Source organism: Haemaphysalis longicornis, unplaced genomic scaffold, assembly GCF_048455015.1.
Source record: "Haemaphysalis longicornis isolate Haplotype H1 unplaced genomic scaffold, Haemaphysalis longicornis Haplotype H1 scaffold_9, whole genome shotgun sequence".
Classification (NCBI taxonomy): domain Eukaryota; kingdom Metazoa; phylum Arthropoda; class Arachnida; order Ixodida; family Ixodidae; genus Haemaphysalis; species Haemaphysalis longicornis.
Window position 1 is genome coordinate 163,415,348 of NW_027526460.1, and position 21,983 is coordinate 163,437,330.

Sequence of the window (21,983 nt, forward strand, 5' to 3'; positions counted from 1 at the left end):
GCTAGGCAGAACAGCAAGCACAGCTTTTGTGCACACATCTGAAAAAATGCAGAAACGGTTGTAAGGAAGCATTGATTTCAGTTTCAGTGCAAAGCGCAGGCGGCGCACTTAGCAGAAAGGATACAGCAGCCACCTCTTCCAAGGTCACTTCCGTGCGTTATAAGCACTTTTCTCGCGGAGAATGTAGTTGATATTAAGCAGTGATGTCACGGCCCTGTGACCGTGGTCTCACGATGCTTTGCTTAAATTCAGGGCACTATATTTTTAGAGCAATAAGAATGGTGGGACAAACAGTGGAAGTTACGAAAGCACACGTACACAATAGAAGTGCTGATGCGTACTGCTGTTGGTACTGCGCGCACTATGCTTCGTTGAGACAACCCCAAAGCACTGCGGGGCTTTGGGGTTGTCTCAGACGACACTGGCCGATTGACGCAAGCAACGGTGTCTTACTTGACCATATTTGTTGAGCGAGCACTACGTTTCACGAAACGATTATTTCCTCCCAGAACAAAAAAACAAACCAGGTTTAAATTGTTGAAAAACAAACCAAAGGCAGAAAACGACTTGCCACGGTATGGTGGCGCCATCTAGCTTCAGTAACGTAAACAAACACGCGAACGCCATCGTAGGGTACCTCGATTTCAGCGCCGCCGTACACAGTGGAGACACCCTTCGAATGGTCCCGTGCCGCCGCAATTGGGTCAAGGCGCTCACCGCGTTCTCCTTTTCGTTTTCCAGCAGACCCATTAACGTGAAACAGATAAGATGATTCAAATTTCGCCTGTAAACCACGTTGTGGCGATAATTTTAGCGCGGTTTTGAAACAATGACTTGCTTCGGATGCGAGCGAGTGACCCAAAATGGCGGCGCCAGCGTATGCGTGTCTCCGCCCTGTACGGCGGACGCGTGAATCACGGCACCCTAGGCTGCAGAGCGGTCGGTTCGTGTGATGTCATTGCAGACCATGAAAACACACGACTTGGCCGGAGAATCAAAATTTTAACTTAAATAATTAATTTCTCATTGAATAAAGCATCGTTTGCTTCAGACAAGCACTGGAGGCACTATAAAACACGAAATCTTTCGAATAAAACAAACTTGTATTTGGTCTTCATGGCTCCTTTAAGCGACACAGGCGTGTCTTTTCAGAGCCGCGGCGCTGACCAACGTTGCGGCTAGTCCTTCTCCCTCTGGCTTCACCTCACCATCTTTGTTTGGAAAGAATAAGTGCTGAATGCATTTACTGCGTTCCAATATGTTTCTTCCATGACGAAGTAACCATATCCAAATACCTGAATCAATCAATCAATCAAAGAGAAGTTTGTTTTTCGCCATATATACAACGAAAAAAAGGTGGTCGGAGAAAAAAGCCGCACTTTCGCAGCTTGACGAAGCTCCATCCACCCGTGCACAGCAGTGGTAGGTGCGAGAAAAAAAAAAGAGAAAAGAAGGGAAAAAAGAAAAAAAGAGGAAGAAGGAAATAAAGAAGAAGGTAGACGAAAATACAGATTGTAAAATTCGTTTAAAATTTCGATTAAAAGATTCGCTTAAAAATTTCACCCAGCATACAACACAATAAAACCGAGATGATGCATGTAAATGTGCATTTCACACGTCAAAATTATATGTAACTCACTCGTGAAGCGAAGCATTCTCTTCAACGCTGGAGTAAAAAGGTATATATATACATTATATATCTACATACACACATATACATACACACATGCGCATACGCACACGCGCATACGCACACAGACATACCAGACACACATATATACATATACATACCAGACACATATGTATACATATACTGCAGATGCCGCAGCTCACACGCCATACAAAGAAGCAATATTGGAGAATGACACAGGACGTAAAACTCACAGCATTGCATTAAATAAGCAATAACCAACCAGACAACAAACGAAACAAGGGCAGTAAGTGAGTACCGTGACAAGGTCAGGCTGCTTGCGGTACAGAAAAGTATTTTGAGGCATCATACATTCTTAGAAACATGCGATGGAAGCACAACTTGGTAAAAATAAAAAACGACATTTTGTGAAGACAAATGCCCTCACAAGAACAATGCAAAAATACCTTTACGAGGCATGTTTAGGATGTCTATGCGTCTTACATCTAGGTAGTTTAGTGTAGCTGGTAATGCGTGTCGAATTCGTTCCGTCCCGTACGTGGTACGAGAAAATGGTATCTTCCATGGTGGTCTGTAGCGCAGAGGATATATATTATTCTGTATATTGAGATGAGCATATTGAGATGAGCATGAACCTAAACGTAAATGCCCTCTGCAAGTTTTTACGCGCTTGCCCAGTGTTTGATATCCCTTTGAAATCACAGTCGTACCAGTTGTTTCTTTTTAGAGCAAAAGGCAGTTCATTTGTGCTTTAGGGGGAGATCGAGGATGGTGCTTTCCATGCTATATGTCTTGCGCAGGTTGTGCGACAGAACAACGACACGACCGAGGACTGCCTTCACCTGAACGTGTGGACTCCGTGCACGAGGGACTCCGATCCGGACTGCAGCCTCACCGTGCTCGTGTTCTTCGACTCCAGGGGATTCCAGAGTGGAGACAACAACCTCTACGATGGCCGATGGATGGCCGGTCTCGGGCGCCTGGTCGTGGTGGCCCCAAACTTCCGCCTGGGAGTGTTCGGCTTCCTTAACCTCGGCAAGTCCTCGGCGCAAAATTATTCAGTCACCATATCTTTACCGTCGCAGATAAGTTTTCAAGTTCATGTTTTACGCTGGTCTAGAAGCACAACTAAACCACCAAAAAGATAGGTCGTGTAGGTTCTTGCTCCGCTGCAGTGAACGTCCTAGAAAATGTTTCTGTAAACCACTGTCTCATATTCGCCATTCTACGCTCCTTATCCCATACCCGCTGCACTTTTTGTCCCTCCTTTCTGTTACATTCGCGTCCTTTCTCTCCAACTGACACCACCCCTGCCCATTCGCATCTAATCAGCCCTTTTCTTTCCTACCAGCACCACCCATCTCAGAATCCAACGTTTCTCCTCCCTCCTCATATGCCCCGCGATCTTCTCCCTGCACTTCATTTCATTTCTTTAGAAAACCCTGATCCTTGCCACCCTGCTCCGCCAATCCTCTTCTCCCCTTCGATCATTTATTGTTTCCATCTTTTTTCTGCCCCATGCCCCCTGTTTTTCCCCTGGTACCCCATGATCCACCGCTCTAACCCTCAACCTCGAATTCCCGTCAACTAACCTTTGTTCTTCTCCTGTAGGTCCTTTTCCGACTACTTCCACATCTCCGCTCTGTCTTAGACACCTTCCCTCCTCATTTACTTTCTGTACTCTCCCCCTTCCCCACCCACAGACATTTTTTATTTACTCGCCCTCCCTCCTCCATCTCCACGCACACGTGCTTCCTTTCGTGACCCTACTCCACTTCGCTAAGCTTTTCATAGCCTCTCATTCCCATTCACACTACTCACCCCTCATCTGTGCTCTCCTTCTCCTGCTGCACACTTTCCCGCTCTCCCTCTTCCCCATAGGACATACCGACTCCTTCCACCGCACCCCCTTTCATTTCCCTTGAATTCCCCCGCTCCTTTCCGACTCCTCCCTGGCACTCCCGGTAACTCACTTATTACAAGAGCATTGATTATCCCATTGAGCGAAGAACTGGCGTCACCGCTGTCGCCGTTTGCCGAGAGACGGCTCCCACGCCACAGGCGAAGTGCGCCCTAGCACGAGCTGAACAATAATAAAAACCCGAGCAAAGTACAGAGGTGCCCGGCGTCGCCTCGGCAAGCGCAGTTTGAAGTGGAAAGGGGAGAGTGGAGCTGCGGATGTGAGTGCTGTGCTTGGCGGCCCCACCACCTCATAACAAGCACCCGCTACCTCGACCTCATTCACGGCCGTAGCAGCCGCCATTACTTCCATATGCACATTACTTCCATACGCTCCATTAATTCCGTACGCATGGAGCGGCGGTCACTAAGCCATTGTTCTGTGTGCCTACTAAACAAAAACTTATTACCCATTCCGTCCATAGACGCCGCATTTTTCGACCCCATCAACAACACTTAGTCAACAGAAACTACGGAATGATATCATACAGCATATGACACCTTCACGATACGGTGTCCTAATTTGAAGCTTGTCGGAATTGTGACAGTTAAGGAATTTCGGTCTTGGTACTGCGAACTTTGTTTAATCAGGTGGAGTAATGTGCATGCTCCGGTTCCCAAGAAGGAGCTGCAAGGTGTGGGCGCACTTGGTGCTTCCAGCTTCTCACCGGCATCTTGACTAGTGCCGTCCACATTATCAAGCGTTTCATTAGCAGCCATTACCAGCTGCTAATTAACCCTCAAAAGGAATCACGCTAAATATTTTCGCAATATAACGTCAAGTGAAGACAGCTACAAAAGCCGGCACTACTTTAACTGTGAGGTATCCTATGCCTCGATACATAACGACACTATTCAGAAATAATGAAATCCTAAGCTATGCACACTCCCGTCCAGACGAAAGCTTGCTATTGCCGGAAGGCATCCCTTTAAAGGTTGCGCGTTCTAACACAAACACGCACGCTGGCATGAAAATTGCGGGTGGATTCCGGCCAGACGAACCCGACAAGGAGTGCGTGCAGGACCGAGCTGTTTTCGAGCCACGGCGAGTGCAGCGCTAGGCTGATTTCGCTTCATCCGAGTTTCAAAGACGGTAGTTAAGCGAAGTTTGACATATCTGACCTGAACTTGCGATGTGTCTATGCTAAACACCTCACAGTAAAGAGTGGTAGTGCGGGCTTGTTTGTACATGCTTAACATTTGAACAACAGCGCTTAAACGGGACCAACGATTAAACGGGACAGAGCCCTCTTCTGCCAAGCCTTCGTCCCGTTTAAGCGCAGTTATTCAAATACAGCTAAGCTAACCTTAAGGAAATGGGATCATGATGATGACCGGAATTCACGTTCTCACATTGATGGGTAGGCCACGGGTGATTCGTTCGACAGAAGAGCAAGCGGTGGTGCGGGCACTCGCTCCCTAGCATAGAACATCTTTACGAAAAATTAGGACAACAAAAAAAGAATGAAATACAAAAAATTGCGTAAGCAAAGTAGGAATGAGTATTTTAATTATATTTCGCTTAAAATAGAATTAGGAGGACAGATTGCATTGGAATTAGCAAAACTTAAAAAAAAACATGTGTTATACGTATATAAGCAATATTGATGAAGCTCAGCATCAGTTGTAGCTGTGCATTGCGCGTTTTTCATCACGCTTCGCGTGTCTTACGTTGTGGTTTAGGAAAGGGACGTTTGATCTCTTTTATTGCGCAGCCTAGAGCGAAAAGTTTCTTCCTCAGTGCGTGTCACTCGATTGAACTGACCAGCCGCAAGTGGAAATAAGGTTTGATGAAGAAGTTTACATAAACCCGCCGCGGGGGCTCAGTGGCTACGGCGTTGTGCTGCTCGGCATGAGGAAGCGGGTTCGGGTCCCGGCCGTGGTGGCTGCTTTTCTGATGCAGGCGAAAGGAAAAAACGCCCGTGTGTACGAGATTTGCGGACGTTAAAGATCCCCAAGTGGTCAAAATTAATGCGCAGCCCTTCACAACGGAGCGCCTCTTCGCCTGCGTTGCGTGGGCGCGTTAAATCCTGCAATCAATCAAGAAGTTCACATAAGAAAGACCGTTCCCAGCTGCTACATGTGACATGCTCGCACATCTGAGGATTGTTAAACAAAAAGAAAGCATGAGGAACTTTTTGAAAAGAAAGTAAGTACATAAATAACTGATAGAACCCGCGCTCCTTTAATAAAAATATACATGCTATTGCTTTTTTGTGAGAAATAAAAGAACGCCATAAAAATGAAAAAAAGTACATACTAAAAATGAGAGCCAGTTCAACTTCGCAATTCCTTTATCTATTCCGAGTTATCAATTAAAAACGGCTGAAACAGCGGAGCTGACTTGGGCACGGTGGCGTGCACCTCCTGCGGAAGCGGGGGTGGATCACAACGCCACTCTCCGCGGTGTGTACGCATACTCGAAGCTCACTTTCGCAGGTTTGGTGGTTTATTGGTGCATAATTGGGGGTGGTGGTGCGCCGCGTGCATTGGCGCATGAACAGAGATCTCGAGTCATCTCCGGAGGAGTTCTGAGCCTGCGCTAATGGTCCGAAGTTCGAGGGTGGGTGGTGGGCGCATACAGCCGGAGGAGTGTACAGTTTGTGGGGGCCATGCCCCTCAAATCGGGGCGAGAAGGCGCTAGCGACGTCCTCCTCCTTGGTGGGGCGAGGGCGATCCTCGCGCGCCTCCCTCCTCTCCCTACGAGGCGACGGGGGATGCGCGCAGGAGACTCCCCGGGAGAGACCGCCCTTGGGATGCGCAGCGATCGCACGGTACGTAAATGCCCTTCGGCCACTTCTGGCCGTTTCTTGCATTTTCCGTTGTTTCCCACTTCCGTGGGTCACGGCACCCACCGTGTCGATTAGCGCATGCCTCGATTTGCGTCAGTGCGTTTATCTAGGATGCCCGGCGAGTCTCCGCGGGCATATTCCACTCATTGGTGGGTTGCCCCGCGTCCGCGATGTGACGGCTTGCGCCGTCTATGGTCAGCGGACGAGCGCCGATGCCACCCGGTCGAGTCGAGTGGCTTGGAAATGTGTAGCGGCCACAGAGAGCTCCCTTCCCCTGTGTCAGCGAGCGTTGCGACCGGCCAACGCCGGCGGACGCTAACTGCTGCCCGACTAGGGGCTGGGCACACGCTGACGGGTGTATATGCCCCAGGGGCTAGGTGCGTAGTGCAGTGTAGCGTTTGTATCGTGGTTTCCCCCGTAATAAACCCGTGTACTATGAAATGTATCGCTTCCATGTGAAGTGACTGACAACGTACACTCGCGGCGAGAGTCGTGGCGCGCTCTCGAACCCGTTGTGGGCCGAGTCTCTCGGCAGGGAAGTTCGGTGCTGCGCGAGAGCAGTGAGAATAACGACGGCGAGTTATTCTATTATTCTATTCTGTTCCTTAATGCTAATGGCAAGGATTAAGGATAGGGATAAGATAATGCCCACATTTCTGGCGCCCGAACGTGGGGTAGCGTTTGATTGCTCATTTGCTGCCATACCGTAGCGAGCTTTGCTTGTGCAATCGGCTGGCCGCGCCAGGCACGCTAGTTGCGTGCAGTGTACGTTCCGGTGAGAGCCCGCATTCGGGCCGCCGGCCGGACCGGCTCCTTGTTTTGTGGATGCCGGCGGAGCTCGAGAGCGCGAGGTTTTCCTTGCTTCGAGCATGAGAGCATAGGGCTTTCGTGCTGTGTTCGATTTTGAGGCTGATTTTGACGCAACCCACGCTCGGGTGCTAAAAGAGATGCTTGAATTCGAGTAGCCTCATTCCACAACTCAGAGGGTTCAAGCTAGTGCTTGATCTCGTATCTATAGGGATTACTGCGACCGGTTCCTTCAGTGGGGATGCCATGTACCGCACGTATTCACCCCGAACAGCTAGCCATGGTTTTGGCGGAACGATTCCTTTTTCCGAGCAGTTTCTCGGCCGCCTTTGGTAGGCGGAGCGGCGTGACGTTGACTTGCTTTGCAACGGGCACTGGGGACAGGGACCAGCTTGTATTGCTGGTGGTTCCGGGGATGGGTGTCTCGCTAGGCCGACTGGGGGCTCGTGGTGTAATACACGCCACCGTTAATGAGTATGAACGGTTAAAGGCGAAAGTCCCGAAAAGTCAGATATGCGTATTGTTGCGTCATTGTCTTAGCTCACCTTGGCCATACAGTCTGGTAGGCTCGAAGGTCTTTTAAATGACCAGCCGCAGTGTCACTGGCAGGTGTGAAGTGGGACATTTTTAGTTATTTAATTGGGTTTTCCATTGTTGGGAGACACCTGGCCTGTGATGACTTTAGTCATGTGCCGCCAGCATAGTGTGGAAATTGTGCACCTGGATTATTCCTAGAGCACGTGGCAATACCGCGCCCGGCTTACCCGTGGCGTGGCCCGAGCACCTTCGGTACGTCCGACTGTTTTGGGCGGACACATTGTACCGTTTCTGCCGACATCACCTTTGTGGAGTCGCCTGGTCTGATGACGGTTATAGCCGATTGATGACCCCGCACACGCACCCCAGCTTGTCAACAATCCTCCCGAGGCCATTCCTGGTGAGCCAGTTGACCCTTTCTCCAGCCCGCTATGTAAGTGAGAGAACGCATGTTTCTTATTGTGAATTCTTTGCTGTGTATTTGTTAGTGTTGGCGCTCTGTGTACATGCTTGCATCTTTCCTTGGTAGTGCTCGTATGGTTGTGATAAGAATTGTGCATTTCTTTCTCTACACTGTAAACGCAAACTAGCCGGAAATGGAGTTTTAATCAAGTAATGTGCCCTGAAAAGTACTTATAGAAAAAAATGGACTCCCTAGGCATGGTCTAAAAAAGTGGACGAACCTCCATGGTAGTACCGTTGCCCATCCGTGTAGCAAAAGGGAGGATTTAGAACGACTTAACACCATTTGTGCGATGGCGTTCGGTTCCTTGTATACTACCACGTCCAAAATAAACTCCCCATCTGGGATAATCATCTCAAGCGGGCGGTCGCCATGTTAGTCTTCTGTTGTTTCCGTGTATCAGCACTTCAACCGTGGCCTAATGCTAATTAGAACGAGTAAGCAGGACGCGACGGTTGCATGCAGCTACAAACCCCATACCGTACGTATACCCGTATAGGTGCTTCAGCCAGCGCGATCACAGGCAGACAGCGCGGCCGTGTTGTTTCAATCTCTTTATTTTGGCGATAGGTGTTGTCAAACTCTGCTGATAACAAAGAGACAGTTCTCGCCGTTGCAAACAATTGCAATGCTCATCTGCTTCGCTTGCTTGCGCATATATAGACGATTGAAATTCTCGTGCCAGCGCGCCAACGCACCCGACTGCAGCGACTCAACTTGCCCTGGCGGCATGACTTGCTGCCCGGATGTAAACAACCTTCGTGCTATCAACGCAGCGCGGCCGGTGACCCGGTGCGGCCGGAGCTTCAAGCCTCGCCTTGGGCCATCGTTTTTTCTTATTTGAGAAGGACTAGTAGTGCCATTTGGTGGAAAGATTTTTATGTGCCCCTGTCACACGAGGAACGGCCGCTAACATCATTTGGATACGGCGACGGCTGTGGATAGCTCGCTGGTAAGTGGTCTGTCATCAGTCGATGCGTTTGTCAAACGTTTGGATAGGGTTAACTGCCAAGTACCCGTGCCGCACACAGCCCGTACACGCACGGGGAAAGAAAAAAGCGCACACTCGTTTTATTGTACTTGTTTGTGGCTTTTCGGGTATGCATTCGCATTCTTTTGTAGGCCGGTTTGTAACAGGGCATTCGAGATGAAATCGTTTGTCGCGCGCGGCGTCGTTTCAAAGCAACGTGACGGTTACCCAGGTAGCTGAATCGCCTCCGACAGCGGTGCATCGTCGGGCCCGGTCGGTGAATATTGTGGGACTCTGTCTCTCATATGCATCGAACTGCTCGTGTTCTTTTTAGTTAACTGCTCTACTTTGTAATATCTATTTGTTAACGCTCCTGATGGCTTGCCTGTCCAAATATAAGTCTTTGTGTTGTTTTCGTTCAAGGCTCTGACTCATTCTTAGCGCTCTGGTCGGCGAAAGCCGCAGATCAGACGGCCACCCCCTTCGAAAACTGTGCCCTGTAGATTCGGTGGGGTTGTTTGCTCGCTTGAGTCGACTCTTCACATCTAACAGCGTACCCTATTAAGGAAACGGTGACATGCGTAAAAGATGCTATGAGCCTATCGAACGATTAAATGCATATAGTGTGGACCACGACGGCGACGTGGTTCGAAACCGAAATGTTTTTAGTATTCCCTTTCGGATGATAATGAGGGTCTGTTCTGTATACAATCGGGGCCCGTCAGTCGCCAGCTAAGGCCACGTAATTAAAAACACAAATTCATGCCCTTATGGAAGAGAACCGAGTTTGCCGTAGCATGACAGAAGTCTGCCGGGCATAAAAAAGGTTATCATTTTTTAGAAGAACAATGCACACAATCTTCTCTTGTTGGTAATAACTTTGTCATAATCAATAGTAAGACCATACACAAAAATTACTCGATTCATCTGCCACTCGATTTTGACTCGGAGCTTGCAGCTCCAAAAAGTGCACTGTGGTTTTGCGTGACGGAAACTTCTACAATCACGGTAAATTAACTAAGGCACGTGTGTGTGGCATGCAGCGTTGGTAAGTTTGCGAGAATAGCGTTTCCATTTCAGCTGTTTTTTGTTGTTGTCATGCAATCACAAGTAATTTGGTGCCATGAACGAGGTTTACGTTAGCTAACAAGGCTGTAGTAATGGTTGCGGCTACAATTTTTCTTTATGCACCAATCATGCTTGTCAGCTCGGTGACACAGAATATTAAGGTCTCAGAATACGGATGACTGATTCGCATAGTTTATCACTACTGTAAAAAAATAAACTGTTTTCTGACCCAGTGAAGGACTTTCCGGCATGACTAGCTGTGTTATGACAGATGACCATACTTGATGAGACAAGCCGCAACAAATTAGCTTTGGATGTAACACCAGGAGGGAAATAGGTGGAGGTATCTGCAAGTATAACTGAAACAGTGGGTGCCTGTCCGGCATGAATTCATTATTTGCTGACACGATTTTCTTCTGCAGATCCTGATACATGATCGAGTTGAATGACTTCATAGATCTTAAGGCAGGATAGGCTGTGCTGTACAAGGCAAGGCTGCATTCGGAAACCAAGTTGGCCCCTCCAGCAGAAGTGAGTATTGCCACGGCTTGCAACAGCCGTCCAGCTCACAAAAGCTGCACTTTTTCTATGAAAGTGAGCCACCATGGTTGGGGAGAGGCAGTGTAAGGGCTTGCATCTTTAACTGTGTGCCCACTCACTAGAATAGATGCAAGCTGGCATCTTAAAGCAAGAAAAAGCAGTTAACAAAATCATGCAATACCAAAGTGTTTTTCAGTCAAAAACAAAAACTAATCTATCAACCTACAGAGACTTGCATTTTATCTTCACTGTCATTTAAAGTTGTGCTCGAGTATTTTGTGCGGAAGTAATATCTTTTTTATTGCTGCAAAAGCCACGACGGTTAATGTACTGGCACTTGGTTTTATGAAGCCTTTGCATTCCTAATTTAGGTACTGGAATTCGCAGGGAACCTGGCCTTACAATTTTATTACTGTGCCGAATAATTAAGTCCATTTAACCATAGTGTCTGTTTTGAATTTTACGTGTGGGGCTTTTTTTTTCTTTTTTGCTTTTTCAGGCGGATGTTCCTCTGACTCCCGGCTTGCATTCCGTGAACGGGGAAGTTAGCCTCCTCATCGATGGCCAGCGTGTCTTGACTGCATCATCTTTACTGGGAGGACTGTGTAGTCTGTTTGCATCGTTCTGGGTTTTCAACATTCAATATCCCAAGAAGGCATACAGAGCTCTAACGTTAGTGGAACATGTCTTTTTGCACCTTGCCAGCACCAAACCACGTGTGAAGGATTTAGAACTAATTAACTTTTACCGCATCAATATCGCTCAGTAATATTTGTTTTCAATCCTGTAATCATTGGATAGTAGTAAAAAAGAATTCCGTGTTATATTTCTGACTTTTTCTCTTTTCTTTTTTTACTGAAAAGGGGATATTTGATGGGCCGTTCTGTATGCTGATAATACAACTATCTTTCAGTGACGCAATAATATTAACAAACTAATTTAACTTGAAACAATTATCTAAATAATATTGGCAAGTGGTGCGAAATGAATCAACTAAAAATTATCCGAAAAACACGAATTTCATGGCTTTTTGTTCTCACTCTAAAGAAGCTGTCGCGATACCACCCATTCTGTTCTAAATCATTGCAATTGACCCGTCAGACTCCGTCACTTTTCTTGGCGCATTTGTGTCTTTATCAAAACGCACTGGTATTTTCTGCAGCATATTTTTCGTTATTTATATTACTCGTTTATCCATAGCCTTCTCACTGCAGTCTGTCTCCTACATCATTTATCTCTTGTGCCTTTACCACCTACAAAATGCTTGTTACCTTTCAATATCAAATCGTTGCACAGCTCTCGCTCATTTCACGACAAATTGAAAAATTGTTTTGTTGTAAACCACTCCAACCATTTTTTCTTCACTTTGTGTACTTAGTACTCATGCGTACTGATAAGTTCTGATAAATACTGACGCGTTCTCGATCCTATAGTATTATATAATGATTTCACTTACCATGCGGTTGTGTTTGTGCGTATCTGTTTTTCAAGTATTTTCAGTTCTTGTATTATTATTGTTTCTACAATTTCTTCAACTAGCACACAGCTCTCGCTCATTTCACCACCTACTGAATTTTTTTGTTGTTGTAAACCACTGCAACCATTTTTTTCACTGTGTACTGAGCGCTGATGCGTACTGATAAGTTCTGATAAGTACTGACGCGTTCTCGATTCGCTAGTATTCTATAATGATTTCACTTACCATGCGGTTGTGTTTGTGCCTATCTGTTTTTCGTGTATTTCCAGTTCTTGTAGTAATATTGTTTCTACGGTTTGTTCAACTATCATCGTATTGGTGTCTTCAATTCCTAACTGGCGTGTTATTTAGCAATATACCATTTGTGATTTCCAATATGAGGTCGCCATAAGTATTTATTTAGGAATCTCCTTGTGTACACCATGTACCATGTAAACTTGTCTGCGAAAGTTCGTTTGAAATAAACCTGAAATCGAGAAAAACCGTGTGAAATCAGTACTCCCGCAGGGAACTAGAAATTCTCCCTTGTGGCCTTGAAAACCTCCTTTCGGAAGGCCTACAAAACTCCCCAAGCTTTCGTCAAACTTCATTCAAAAGAAGTAAATGCTTCCCTTGAACCTCCTAAAAACGCCCCTAAACTAACAAAGTACTTCCAAAGGGAGCCATAATAGGCTCCTATTCAACCGCCTATAAATTCCATAAACCTCACTTAAAAACGCCCTTCAGGAAGTAAAGAATACTCCATTTTGACCTCCTTCAATTCTCCCGAACATTTCTTAACACTCCCTAAATACCTCCTTTCTATAACCTAAAAACGCCCTGTTTTGAGGAGGTAAAGAAAACCTCCCTGTTCCATGTAGTAAAAAAACTCCTACAAGGAGGACCACTAGAGGACAGGCGAAAAAGAACCTCAAGGGAGTATATGGGAGGAAAAAATGTTTAGAGTGTAGTCCCAAGCATCCTGTATAGAGAAGTGTAAAGAGACTTAGTTTTGACAGTGTTGAGGAGACGAAAAAAAAAATTCACAGCATATCCACGGGGTGAATGATGATGAGTGGGCGAAGCTCCTGAGGGGAAATCATCGGTAAAACCGTGACTCTTCAGTGAAAGTTCGCCCACTACATCTGTGTCCGAACGTAACGTCTAGAAAGTCTCGCTTAAACCGCGCGTCGGCACCTTGGGGCTGAGCTCGCCTGATGCGTTTTGCAGACGCCTCACGAGCTCTCACTGCATCGGGGTCTGCCTGCCGATACGCGCGCTTTCTCGCCGCTTCCCGTTCTCTGACGTTTTGGAGATCCTCTTCGCGCCGCAGCCGTGCCGCTTCGCGTACGGCAGGGTCCTCGCGCCGTTGCCGTGACGCTTGGGCCTCTCGTTCTCGAACGCTGGGATCTTGGCGGCGTCGTCGCGCAGCCAGACGACACGCTTCGGCCTCCCGCTCTCGTTACGGCAGGAACTTGGCGGCGGCGTTGCGCAGCTTCACGGAGCGCTTCTGCCTCGCGGGCTCGCACATCTGCAGCCTTATCCATCGGGCGACTCCGAGCGCGCGCCAACAGCGAACGGATTTTATTACAACGCTCCCCGCCATCTAGTAAACAATCCAAGAACTAAACTAGAGGTAGCGACGCCATCTAGTAAACAATCCAAGAACTAAACTAGAGGTGGCTACATACATACGTCGAGGATGGACAGACCCACGCCTTAAAGGAGCCATGAAGAGAAAACACATGTTTGGTTCATTCAAAAGATTGCCTCGTTAGAATCATACTGAAACCACTTTTAACGTAAACTTCGCTCAAATAAGCCACATAATTAGGAAAAAAGGGAATGGCCATGCGACCCACTAGCTCATTTCCCGCAACAGAACCTATGACGTCACACGAGACAGCTCTGCGATTGGCGGAGGGCGGCAAAAGCAAACGAAAATTAGGCAGAGTATAAGCCTGCCGAACGAGCTATTTCCCTTAAATTTAGGGCACATTCTTTTTAAAACCGTAAGAATGGTGCTAAGTGTAAGTTACGAAAGCACATGTAAACATAGAAGTACCGCTGCGTACTGCTGTTGTTGGTACTGCGCGCACTATTCTTGTTTAGCTGCACAGGACTGCGGGGCTTTGGGGTTGTCTCAGACGACACTGGCCGATTGATTGACGCGACGGGATTTTACGTGAACATATTTGTCGAGCGAGCACTATGTTTCACGAAACGAATTTTTCCCAGAACGAAAAAAAAAGGCAGAAAACGACGCCACGGTATGGTGGCGCCATCTAGGTGCAGTAACGTAAACAAACGCGCGAATACCTCGATACCAACTCTGCCGTGCAGGGTGGAGACACCCTTTGAACGGTCCCGTGCCGCTGCGATTGGGTCAACGTGCTCAGCGCGTTGTTCGTTTCGTTTCCGACGCGACCCAGCAACGCGAAACAGATATGTTGATTCAAACTTCGCCAGTTAACCGCGTTGCGGCGATACGTTTAGCGCGATTTTGATACAATGACTTGCTTCGGAGGCGAGCGAGCGATCCAAAATGGCGGCCCCAGCGTGTACGTGTCTCTACTCTGTACAGCGGACGCGCGTTCAAAGGGATCCTAGGCTGCAGAGCGGTCTGTGATGTCATTGCAGCTACGAAAACCCACGATTTAGCGGGAAAATCAAAATTTTAACATAGATTGATTAATTTCTCAGTGAATAAAGCAGCGTTTGCATTCGAACAAGCGCTGGGGGCACTACAAAACACAAAATCTTTCGAATAACACAAACTTGTATTTTGTCTTCATGGCTCCTTTAAGGAGCTTCGCCCCTAAAAAAACAGAGGCGCAATGGCTTTCGCCTTCGCCGTGGAGGGGGAACTCCGGGCTGTTGCTAGGCCGTCTCTTTCTCCTCTTTTGGTTCTTCGAAATTCTGAGGGTGGTTTAGTTTGTATTTTGCTTTCGGTTGCTCCGCGGCAACGAGACGCGGGTTAGAGCAGTAACGTTGTGTTAGAGAGGGTGATGGGGGCGCCCCCTTGCTTGGGCGAGTCTGTAGTAGGTGGTGTTGGTTTCCCTCGGCCCCTCGTTTCTTGTCGCCGCCGCGGTCCGGCTCGCCCTTGCGCGGACGAGGGAGGGGAGATCGGGAGCGGCGTTTTGCAGGGGTTGGCGGTAGCTTTCGTTGTCTCATCTGTTGTTGTGTATGTGTTCATTTTGTGTGTGGAGTGAGTGAGTTACTGCCCGTCGGTTCGTTCTCCGCGTCTTCTCGGCCGTTAGGACGATTTTCGCGGGCCAGACGCGCGGGGGACTGCAGATGCTGTTGTTTTGTTGCGTGTTCTCGGCCCAAGCAGTGTGGTGTACGTGTGTGCGAACGCTTCTTTGGCGTCTGCTGTGCGTGAACTTTTGCCGAAGGCGTCGTCCGTTCGCCGCGGCGATCCTTGTGCTTCTTCTGCCTTGATGAATGTGACGTGTGTGCTTCCGGTGGTTGTTTCCGCCCCCGCGTTCCATCCTCGCGGGCAACACCGCAGATTGGCGTGTATGAGTGCGCGTGGTGTGTGCCGGCACCCCGGCCTCTTCGGCTAGCTAGCTCCGGCCAGGGACGCGACAACCGAGCGCAGAGGTGCCCTTCGTCTCCAGGAATGCGGGGGCCTTGAATGGCCGAGCTGACCTTGGGATGCCTTCGACTCCGCCTAACCCCCCTCTTTCCTTGCGTGGGGCTGAAGCTCGGGCCGCTGGCTGCTGCCCCGTTCATCGGCGCCTATCCCGACTCCTGGCTTCCAGCCGGTGCACGTGCTAAAGGTGCCTTTCTGGTGGGTCGTCGGCTCACGCGCTGCTTCCTCCCCCTCCATCCCTCTGCGGAGCGACACGGCTCGACGCAACGGTGGAATCGCGCCTGCGCGTCCGCCCATTATCTGCGCCCCTCGAGAACTCTGCGATGACAGACTCCATGGTGAGCCTCGTGGCACCCCAAGGTGACGACAGCGAACGCTGACGGCGGGAGGATCTTTTCGCCCCTTTGTGCCCCGTACTGCCGAACAATGCGTAGCCCCGTGATGATTACTGCAACACTTTGCGGACTTAGTGCAATATTTCCATCTTCTGTGTATCTTTCTACACCTGTGTATCTAGTGTAATGTAATGAAGTGTACGTAATTTAATGTAATTAAGTGTTCTTAGTGCATTATGGTTAACCGTAGGTTGTGTAATATAAGTAACAGCAGTGTTCGTGTAGTATAGTGTACGTAGTGCAACCTTAGTTGACCTCCTCTGTATAGCGTAACATTAGTTCCCTCACCAAGTGAGTAGAGTATTGTTTATAGTGTACATTTCTTGTTTCACACCTTGTTCATAATGTGTATGTATATCTTAAGTATGTGTAGCGTGCGTTGTTAATGCAGTGTTTGTTTAAGGGCTGGAGTAGAGGCTGCTGGGCACTAGCTTTGTTTACTTACATTAAGGTTGTTCTTTTTGGATGAGTATCTGATGGCCGGCTTTCCGACCGTCAGGGGGGCATTTAAGGAGAGGGGGATGTGGGGGCCATGCCCCTCAAATCGGGGCGAGAAGGCGCTAGCGACGTCCTCCTCCTTGGTGGGGCGAGGGCGATCCTCGCGCGCCTCCCTCCTCTCCCTACGAGGCGACGGGGGATGCGCGCAGGAGACTCCCCGGGAGAGACCGCCCTTGGGATGCGCAGCGATCGCACGGTACGTAAATGCCCTTCGGCCACTTCTGGCCGTTTCTTGCATTTTCCGTTGTTTCCCACTTCCGTGGGTCACGGCACCCACCGTGTCGATTAGCGCATGCCTCGATTTGCGTCAGTGCGTTTATCTAGGATGCCCGGCGAGTCTCCGCGGGCATATTCCACTCATTGGTGGGTTGCCCCCGCGTCCGCGATGTGACGGCTTGCGCCGTCTATGGTCAGCGGACGAGCGCCGATGCCACCCGGTCGAGTCGAGTGGCTTGGAAATGTGTAGCGGCCACAGAGAGCCCCCTTCCCCTATGTCAGCGAGCGTTGCGGCCGGCCAACGCCGGCGGACGCTAACTGCTGCCCGACTAGGGGCTGGGCATACGCTGACGGGGGTATATGCCCCAGGGGCTAGGTGCGTAGTGCAGTGTAGCGTTTGTATCGTGGTTTCCCCCGTAATAAACCCCTGTACTATGAAATGTATCGCTTCCATGTGAAGTGACTGACAACGTACACTCGCTACGAGAGTCGTGGCGCGCTCTCGAACCCGTTGTGGGCAGAGAAGTTCGGTGGGAAGTTCTCGGCAGGGAAGTTCGGTGCTGCGCGAGAGCAGTGAGAATAACGACGGCGCGTTATTCTATTACTCTGTTATTCTATTCCTTAATGGCAAGTATTAAGGATAGCAGATAATGCCCACAAGTTATTACCTATCGTGTACGACAACCTTTTTTTTCACCTCGGCAGTGGTATTGGTGACTTCGGCACGCTGGCAGCCACCTCCCGCCGATGCCTGGGTCATTCACAACGCCACTCGCCGTGGTGACAATGTACTGGAAGGTCTGGCTCATGCACACCACGGAGGATGGAAAGTTGGGCGAGTTGCTCTTTATTTATCGTAAAAACTGGCGAAAAAAAAACACGTGTGGCAAGCTTGTATCAAGGTCTAGATCGGGCAAACAGGAAGGTGTCTGAACGTTTACGGGAACATAGTTGGTTATTGTGCAGGCTAAATAGGCACTTGGCTTTTCAGTGTACCCATTTTTAAAAAAAAAAGGCACAAGGAGGGGGGGGGGGGGGAGGGGGGCAGTACGCAAACGGCGATTATGGAAGCTTGGGAAATCAACCGGAAGGGTGCGATGTGCATTGTTCATCCTTCGGTTAGTCTACAATACGCCGAGTTTCCTTTCCTTGGACGACCCTTGCGGTGATAGTACAGTTTACAAGAGAGTTTGTATTTTTATTTCTATTGTTAATTTTATTTGGATAATTGGTGTGTGTGTGTGTGTGTTAATCTGTTTGGTTATCGGGGACAGTTGTACTACATATTTGTTCCTTAATAAATGTTTCCAGTTGCTAGTATCGCGTAGTCCTGTGTATTTCCTTTTTCGTCAACGCCTTTTTCCACGCCTGTTTTCATGATGATACCAGCGAAGTCTGATAGTTTGTCGGTGCACAAGTAAGCGGTTGGACGTGCGCCACTTGCCGAGATTTTGCACTGGATGGACGTGGAGGCGGTGGCGCCATTTCTCGGCCCACCGGGGCACCTTCGCGAGGCGTTGCGGGCGTCATCGCCGGACACTGCGAGTCCCTAAACAGCTCCGCTGCTAAAAATGTCTACTCGAGCTGTTACAGAGTCAGCGGTGACAAGAGGCCCCCCCAGATGGCGGTCCAGAATTAGAATGCCGGAAAATTGATTCTAATTGAGGAAACGTAAGTTTTCATTTATTATTTGTGGATGGAAGGGGCAGGGAGTGTGGGAGAGAAACGGTAGTCAGGGGAGGGCGTTACCTGGCAGGAGCGGCACAAGGGCATCGTCGTTCGACGACATTTGGGGAGAGCCAAACAGAAACGCGGCCATTTTTGCCTCGCTGTAGATCTCCCTGTCATAAATGTGCCGACTGAAACGGCGATGTCGCGCTGCCCCGATCGAAGCCTCAATCATAAGCCAGCAAGGTGGGTAAAGTCAGCAGTTCGGAAAGGACGCACATGAGCAAAAGCGTCTACATGCATGTGTCATGCATAATTTCGGGGGTGTATGTTGCGCTGCAACAAAACACTAGCAGATGAGTATAAGTACAACAATGGATGCCTTTTCTGAGAGCAGGCATATCCAGCGCCCCGGGAGACCTGGCCCTCTCCGACCAGAAGCTGGCCGTCGAGTGGGTGCTGACGTACATCAAGCACTTCGGCGGGAACGCGGAAGACATCGTCCTCATGGGCAGCGCCTCCGGAGCGTGGTCCGTCGGCGCGCATCTGGTCGGGGACGACCCGTTCTGGCGACAGCAGCGCTTCACCAAGGCCATTCTGCACAGCGAGTCGCCGCTTGCCAGGTTCGCCGTTGTGGCACACTTGCATAGTGGCCTACTCGTCACCATGGCTGCGATTTCCTACCAATTAACGCCTTTCCTACGCTTTAAAAAACCGTAAAATGGAAAGCCCTACGCCTACTGTCCCGCTACGGTACCAACACGCAATAAAAGAACGTCAAGACAAGAAAAATCAAGGCATACAGGACCAATTATTTATAATACAAGCAAATCATAATTGGCCGCACCTATTCGTTATTCATCATACATCAGTGACTGTAGGTTTTATTCCACGCTCTTTCCTTGTATTGAGGAATGGTGTGCTGGGTGTTCGATGAGTGCGGCTAACTTTTTTCATTGTCGCAGACTATTAACGGTGCTGCGAAGCCCTAGACTATTGCCTCCATGAGCTCAAATTTGATGTGTGGAGCTCCCTCAAAAACACATACACATTCGTGTTGCTTTGGTAGTCGCAGTTCAATAAATTCTATTAACCCGCTCACTACAGGGGGCCAGGACTTTCTTCAAGTGAAGCAGTTCACTTTTCGCCCGGGAGGCCTACCGCATGGAAAAGATGCAACCAAATAAACTGAAACTGAAACTCTGTCCCTTCTTCTACCTTCACATCTCCCTGCGCGTTCCTTCGGCAGGGTCGTCCAGAACAGCCCCGTCGACCTAGTGCGCAGGCTGCAGTGCCCTCTGCAAGACGCGCATGCGCAGCTGGACTGCCTGCGGAACGCATCGGTGGCCGACATCATCCGGGAGACCGAGTCGCCGGACATCGTCTTGGGGCCTACGGTCGTACCGAAGCTGCAGGACGCCGCGCGGCTCACGGGCCGCACCTTCTTTGTAGGGGTTGTGTCGGACGAGGCATCGGACCTGATGCACTACCTACGGTCGGTGAGTAGTGAACGCCACGTACTGCCTACATAGCCAACCTCAGGGGAAGAGCCTAGAATCTGCCCTACTTTGTCGTGCGTGGAAAGCAGACTGAACCAGAAAGAACGAAATGGGATTAACACAACATTGTGGGTGGCTGTAAGGTCGTTGGTGTTCATGTTTAAATGCCTGCCAATGCCTTGCCCTGTACAGCTCCTGTGCATGGAGGACTTGGCCAAAGATGCCATAGCCTACCTAAGGACTCAGGTTATCTTCAAACGTGACGTGATCAGGCAAACGAAAAGATTCAGGTCAGCTCCCAAAAGTTCATACATAGTGCAGTTCCCCCTCAGGATCACAAAGGTGTGTTCTCTGCAGTTGCATATCTTGGCAGAAAAGAAGGCCGGAAGGATACGCTGCAGCTTTTCACAACAAACTTCCTGACGACTTAAAGAACAGATTTGGTTTAATCTCTCTGCGAAGAACCTCGAGCACGTGCTAAAAATTTGCTGGGAGCGTGTCACCCCTTTTCTGCGGCAGCGGTTACAGGAACTCAAATTTGGTAAAGAACTTGGTTAGTGACTTTCATAGGCCTTCCTCAGATATGTCCAGGCTTCGCGTGATGACCATTTTCTGGAAGATACATTTTTGTAACCCCTTCTTCTTTCGGTACAGATAATCCTGTGAATGTTGTTATAACTTAGCGTTACACGTTGGCATAACATCCTACCAAAATCATCGTTGTCCACCCTTATCCGCTAACGTTGTCTACAAATAATTAAAAAGAAATGACCTTTTAAGCATAGCTACCTAGAAAAGCATTGATTGTGGCGTCCCTCGTGTCTCTTCGAGGCTTCGTCGTTGCACCTGCCTTCGTCAGCTTTGTATACAGTCAAATTGTTCGCGAAATTTCTCCGCATGGGCTCGTGTTGATCACGTAAACGCCTTTTTTGAGCATTCGATTATCCGCAAGTGATGCTTGGTTGGCCAAGCTACATTCCTTTCCGGAAGATTAACAACACCATCGATATGCACTCCCCTGTAAGGCAATGCTCACGGCGCTCTAGCCACCTTCTAATAGAACGCAAATTGTAGTTGACTGCGTGCAAAAGATGTCGCAGTGCTTCCCAAAAGACATTGACGTTCACAATGACCTCTTCAAGATTGAAGCGTTCTGGCCTGCCATTAAGGTTTAACCAAACAGATAATCCCGACACCTTCCTTTCAAAGCCGTGGATATCCTTTCTGAAACCAAACCCCGGGAAGCGCGATTCGGCAACAGACTGTATTGGGCATAGTTCGTCCCCCGTGGAAGTAATAATGCAGCGGCAAAGCAGCACCACCGTTCGCCCAATCAGAGGATGCTACAAGGTCACTGGGCCTCCGACTGTCGAGCGCTATCACTGCACCACACATGATAACCAATACTTAGTCTGTTTCAAAACTTCCACACTTCGTCAAGTAGGCGCCCCACAAGGTTTGTCAGGGCACTGAGGACCTTGGAAAAATAACCTTGCCACCGCGTTTGCTCGGGGATGGCCGCCCAGGCCCGCATGGTCAGGGGACCATGTATACGGAGTAGACAACAGGAAAGTAGCGCAACGCTCAAAAATCGTTCCTCGCAAAATGTCAGCCTTCTTGTCGTGTGCCCAAACAGCACAGCTATGTTCACAGAATATCATTAGCGCTCTAATATGCGACGCAGGTGGCTCAACGAGAGGGAAAAAATTGTGAAGGTTTCTCACTTTCGTACCCGCCGTTGGACCAATTGTCCGAATTTTAGCCCATCAAGGACAGTCTGTATCACTCTCCAATCTTCCCCGTCAGCCACATTCGGTCCCAGCAGTTTACGCGAACCCCACCCCCACGCGAACCCCATAAGTGCAGCCG

The 21,983-nt window shown here is 49.0% G+C and overlaps 1 protein-coding gene across 1 annotated transcript in view; it reads left to right on the forward strand.

Moving 5' to 3' along the window:
- LOC144153541 (acetylcholinesterase-like) overlaps positions 1-21,983 on the forward strand; it is a 113,950-nt gene that overhangs the window by 33,078 nt on the left and 58,889 nt on the right. The window contains exons 6-9 of the mRNA XM_077685169.1: positions 2,452-2,729; positions 15,950-16,176; positions 19,013-19,238; positions 19,865-20,114. Of these exons, the coding sequence (XP_077541295.1) occupies positions 2,452-2,729; positions 15,950-16,176; positions 19,013-19,238; positions 19,865-20,114 (981 nt within the window). The remainder of the gene's footprint in view (positions 1-2,451; positions 2,730-15,949; positions 16,177-19,012; positions 19,239-19,864; positions 20,115-21,983) is intronic.